This window comes from Tachysurus vachellii, chromosome 26, assembly GCF_030014155.1.
Source record: "Tachysurus vachellii isolate PV-2020 chromosome 26, HZAU_Pvac_v1, whole genome shotgun sequence".
NCBI classification, from domain to species: domain Eukaryota; kingdom Metazoa; phylum Chordata; class Actinopteri; order Siluriformes; family Bagridae; genus Tachysurus; species Tachysurus vachellii.
In genome coordinates this window covers 713,958-716,457 of record NC_083485.1, presented here as the reverse complement: position 1 = coordinate 716,457, position 2,500 = coordinate 713,958, and the positions used below count along the sequence as shown (strand labels likewise).

Below are 2,500 nucleotides of genomic sequence, written 5' to 3'. Positions count from 1 at the left end.
TCTGACACACACACACACACACACACACACACACACACAAACATTGCTGGTGATTTATAAATCTTGTCACATCTTCTAAACCCATTATACGACAAATCAGTGACGGCTATGGTGCTGAAAAATGTCCACGGGGTTGTGAGTGGAAAGAAATAAAATAAAAAACGAATGTAGACGTCACAGAGTTTGGTTTCTGACACGTGGGACGTGTATTTCAGTGGAATGTCTCACTGTTTATGGGTAATGAAGATCAGTGTTAACGAGGTGTTTGTGTGGTGTTGTACAGCCGGGTTATTAACGCTGATAATGATGCACAACAATCTCACACTGATTTACAAACTGCTGAACGTTTTATACACAGATACACATCTAAATAATGCTGGGTTTGTTTAGACTCACAGCTGTCGGACATTCTGGAGACTGTGAAACAGAGACGGAGGAAGATGGAGAATCTGATTGATGGAGAGATCGCTGTGGAGGAACACACAAAGTTCACCTTATTAAACACAACACATTGATCTCGTTACGTTACAGGACTTTTCTTTACACTAAAACATGAATGTTAAACGAGTTAGAGAGGTCTGAGGGTAGAGAAGGGATGTGTTCATCCTCTATGTGGTTTGTGTGACACATCAGGTACTAAAGGCATGTTGGGAGTCTTGTGTTCTCTTTATTTATTAGTCAAACTGTGAGACTTGTTCAGAGTCGCATGGAAACACGACATGTTCAGAAATATACTGATCTCTGTGTTTGTTTAAAGTGGTTTAATCATTTGATAACAGAATCTGACCCTTTTATTATACTTAATAGTGAGTGTGTGTGTGTGTGTGTGTGTGTGTGTGTGTGTGTGTGTGTGTGTGTGTGTGAACTCACAGGTCTATGAGTTGATGCATGCTTGAAAATGTTCCATCTTCTATAGAACTGATATGGTTCCGCCTTAAAGCCCTGAAACACACACACACAAAGAGACACACACACACACACACACACACACACACACACACAGATCTGCATCAAGTTGTGATTTCTTCTACTTTCTCTCTGATGATCTTTGATTGATGACAATCACATCAACACATCTGAAAGCCAAGGAGCAGAACAAGAAGTTTTCTTGTGTTTAGTGGACAGAGGGCAGAGGAAGTCCATGGAGAGGAGAGGAAAGTATCTGTGGCTGAGTCCAAGGGTAGTGAGGAAAAAGACTCAGGATCAGGACGAGATGAAAGAGTGCCAGAAGCTACAGAAGAACGGGAGACAGAGTGAAGGTTGTGGCGGGTAAGAGTGAGGGGGTGAGGGGTAGTTTTAGGGAGGGTAGGGAGAGTGATGGTGAAGGATACCAGGTGATGATCAGAGACGTGTAGTGGGGTAGCAGTCACGTCTGTAGCTGGAGAAGGACGAGTGAAAACCAGGTCCAGGACATTGTCTCCTTTGTGTGTGGGGATGTAGTTGTTGAGTGTGAGGGTGAATGAGTCGAGAAGAGACAGGAGGGAAGAAGATTGAAGCTTGTCAGAGGGGAGGTTGAAGTCACCAAGCCGTCAGAGGGGAGCTATCAGAAGGGAAAACACTAAGCAGTGTGTCCATTTCTTCCAGGACGTCACCTAGGGGACCAGGAGGGCGGTAAACAACAATAACAAGGTTGATTGGAGAGGTAACTGAAATGGCATGGAATTCAAAAGAGGAGATGGTTAAATGAGACAAGATTAGAGGTGTAAAGCACCATCTCCTTGACAACAGTAAACCTGTACCACCACCCCTGCCTGTTTCTCATGGTGAGTGAGAGAAAGCATAGGCAGAGGATGGAGCAGCTGGTGTAGCAGTGTTCTGTGGGGATATCCAGGTCTCTGTTAGCGCGAGAAAATCACAGGAGTAATGGGAAGTTAAAGCAGAGATAAAATCAGCTTTCATTACAGCAGACTGACAATTCCAGAGCCCACCTACCACCGCTGTGTGTGACTTACACAACAGAGGAGGGTAGATGAGGTTACTGGGATTGTGACCTCTGCTCTGTAGACGAGAGCGTCTGTGACAGTAAGAGTTGAGTACAGAGATGGTTAATTAAGATGTGGTGTGGTAGAATATATCACACAGTACTATACACTTATTTACAGTGTGTTAAAGAGATACTTACAAACCACTCAAACTACTGCTGATTAATCAGCTGAGAAAACACCGAAGTAAAGACCAGCACTATAAGATCAACATTGTATAGAATAGAACAAAATCACACAACTGTAGAACAAAGTGTGTTAAAGACAAAGTACACACAAGTCAGGAACCTACTTTACCAGAAGACAAGATAATCATATGTAGAGAGTTACAGCACAGTTGTTCTGAACGTGTGTGTGTGTGTGTGTGTGTGTTTGTGTGTGTGTGTGTGTTTTCACTTACAAGACTGTCAGAGATGTGCAGTTCTTAAAGCTGGATGACCACAAAGATGAAATTTTGTTACCTTCCAGCTCCCTGAGGACACACTCACGCACGCGCACACACACACACACACACACAC

The 2,500-nt window shown here is 43.4% G+C and overlaps 1 protein-coding gene across 1 annotated transcript in view; it reads right to left on the bottom strand.

The window, feature by feature from the left end:
- Nucleotides 1-2,500, bottom strand: part of rxfp2l (relaxin family peptide receptor 2, like) — a 19,827-nt gene that overhangs the window by 5,813 nt on the left and 11,514 nt on the right. Inside the window, exons 10-13 of the mRNA XM_060862807.1 lie at nucleotides 2,383-2,454; nucleotides 871-942; nucleotides 397-468; nucleotide 1 (exon numbers count right to left, since the gene is read on the bottom strand). The exon at nucleotide 1 is cut by the window's left edge and continues 71 nt beyond it. Of these exons, the coding sequence (XP_060718790.1) occupies nucleotide 1; nucleotides 397-468; nucleotides 871-942; nucleotides 2,383-2,454 (217 nt within the window). The remainder of the gene's footprint in view (nucleotides 2-396; nucleotides 469-870; nucleotides 943-2,382; nucleotides 2,455-2,500) is intronic.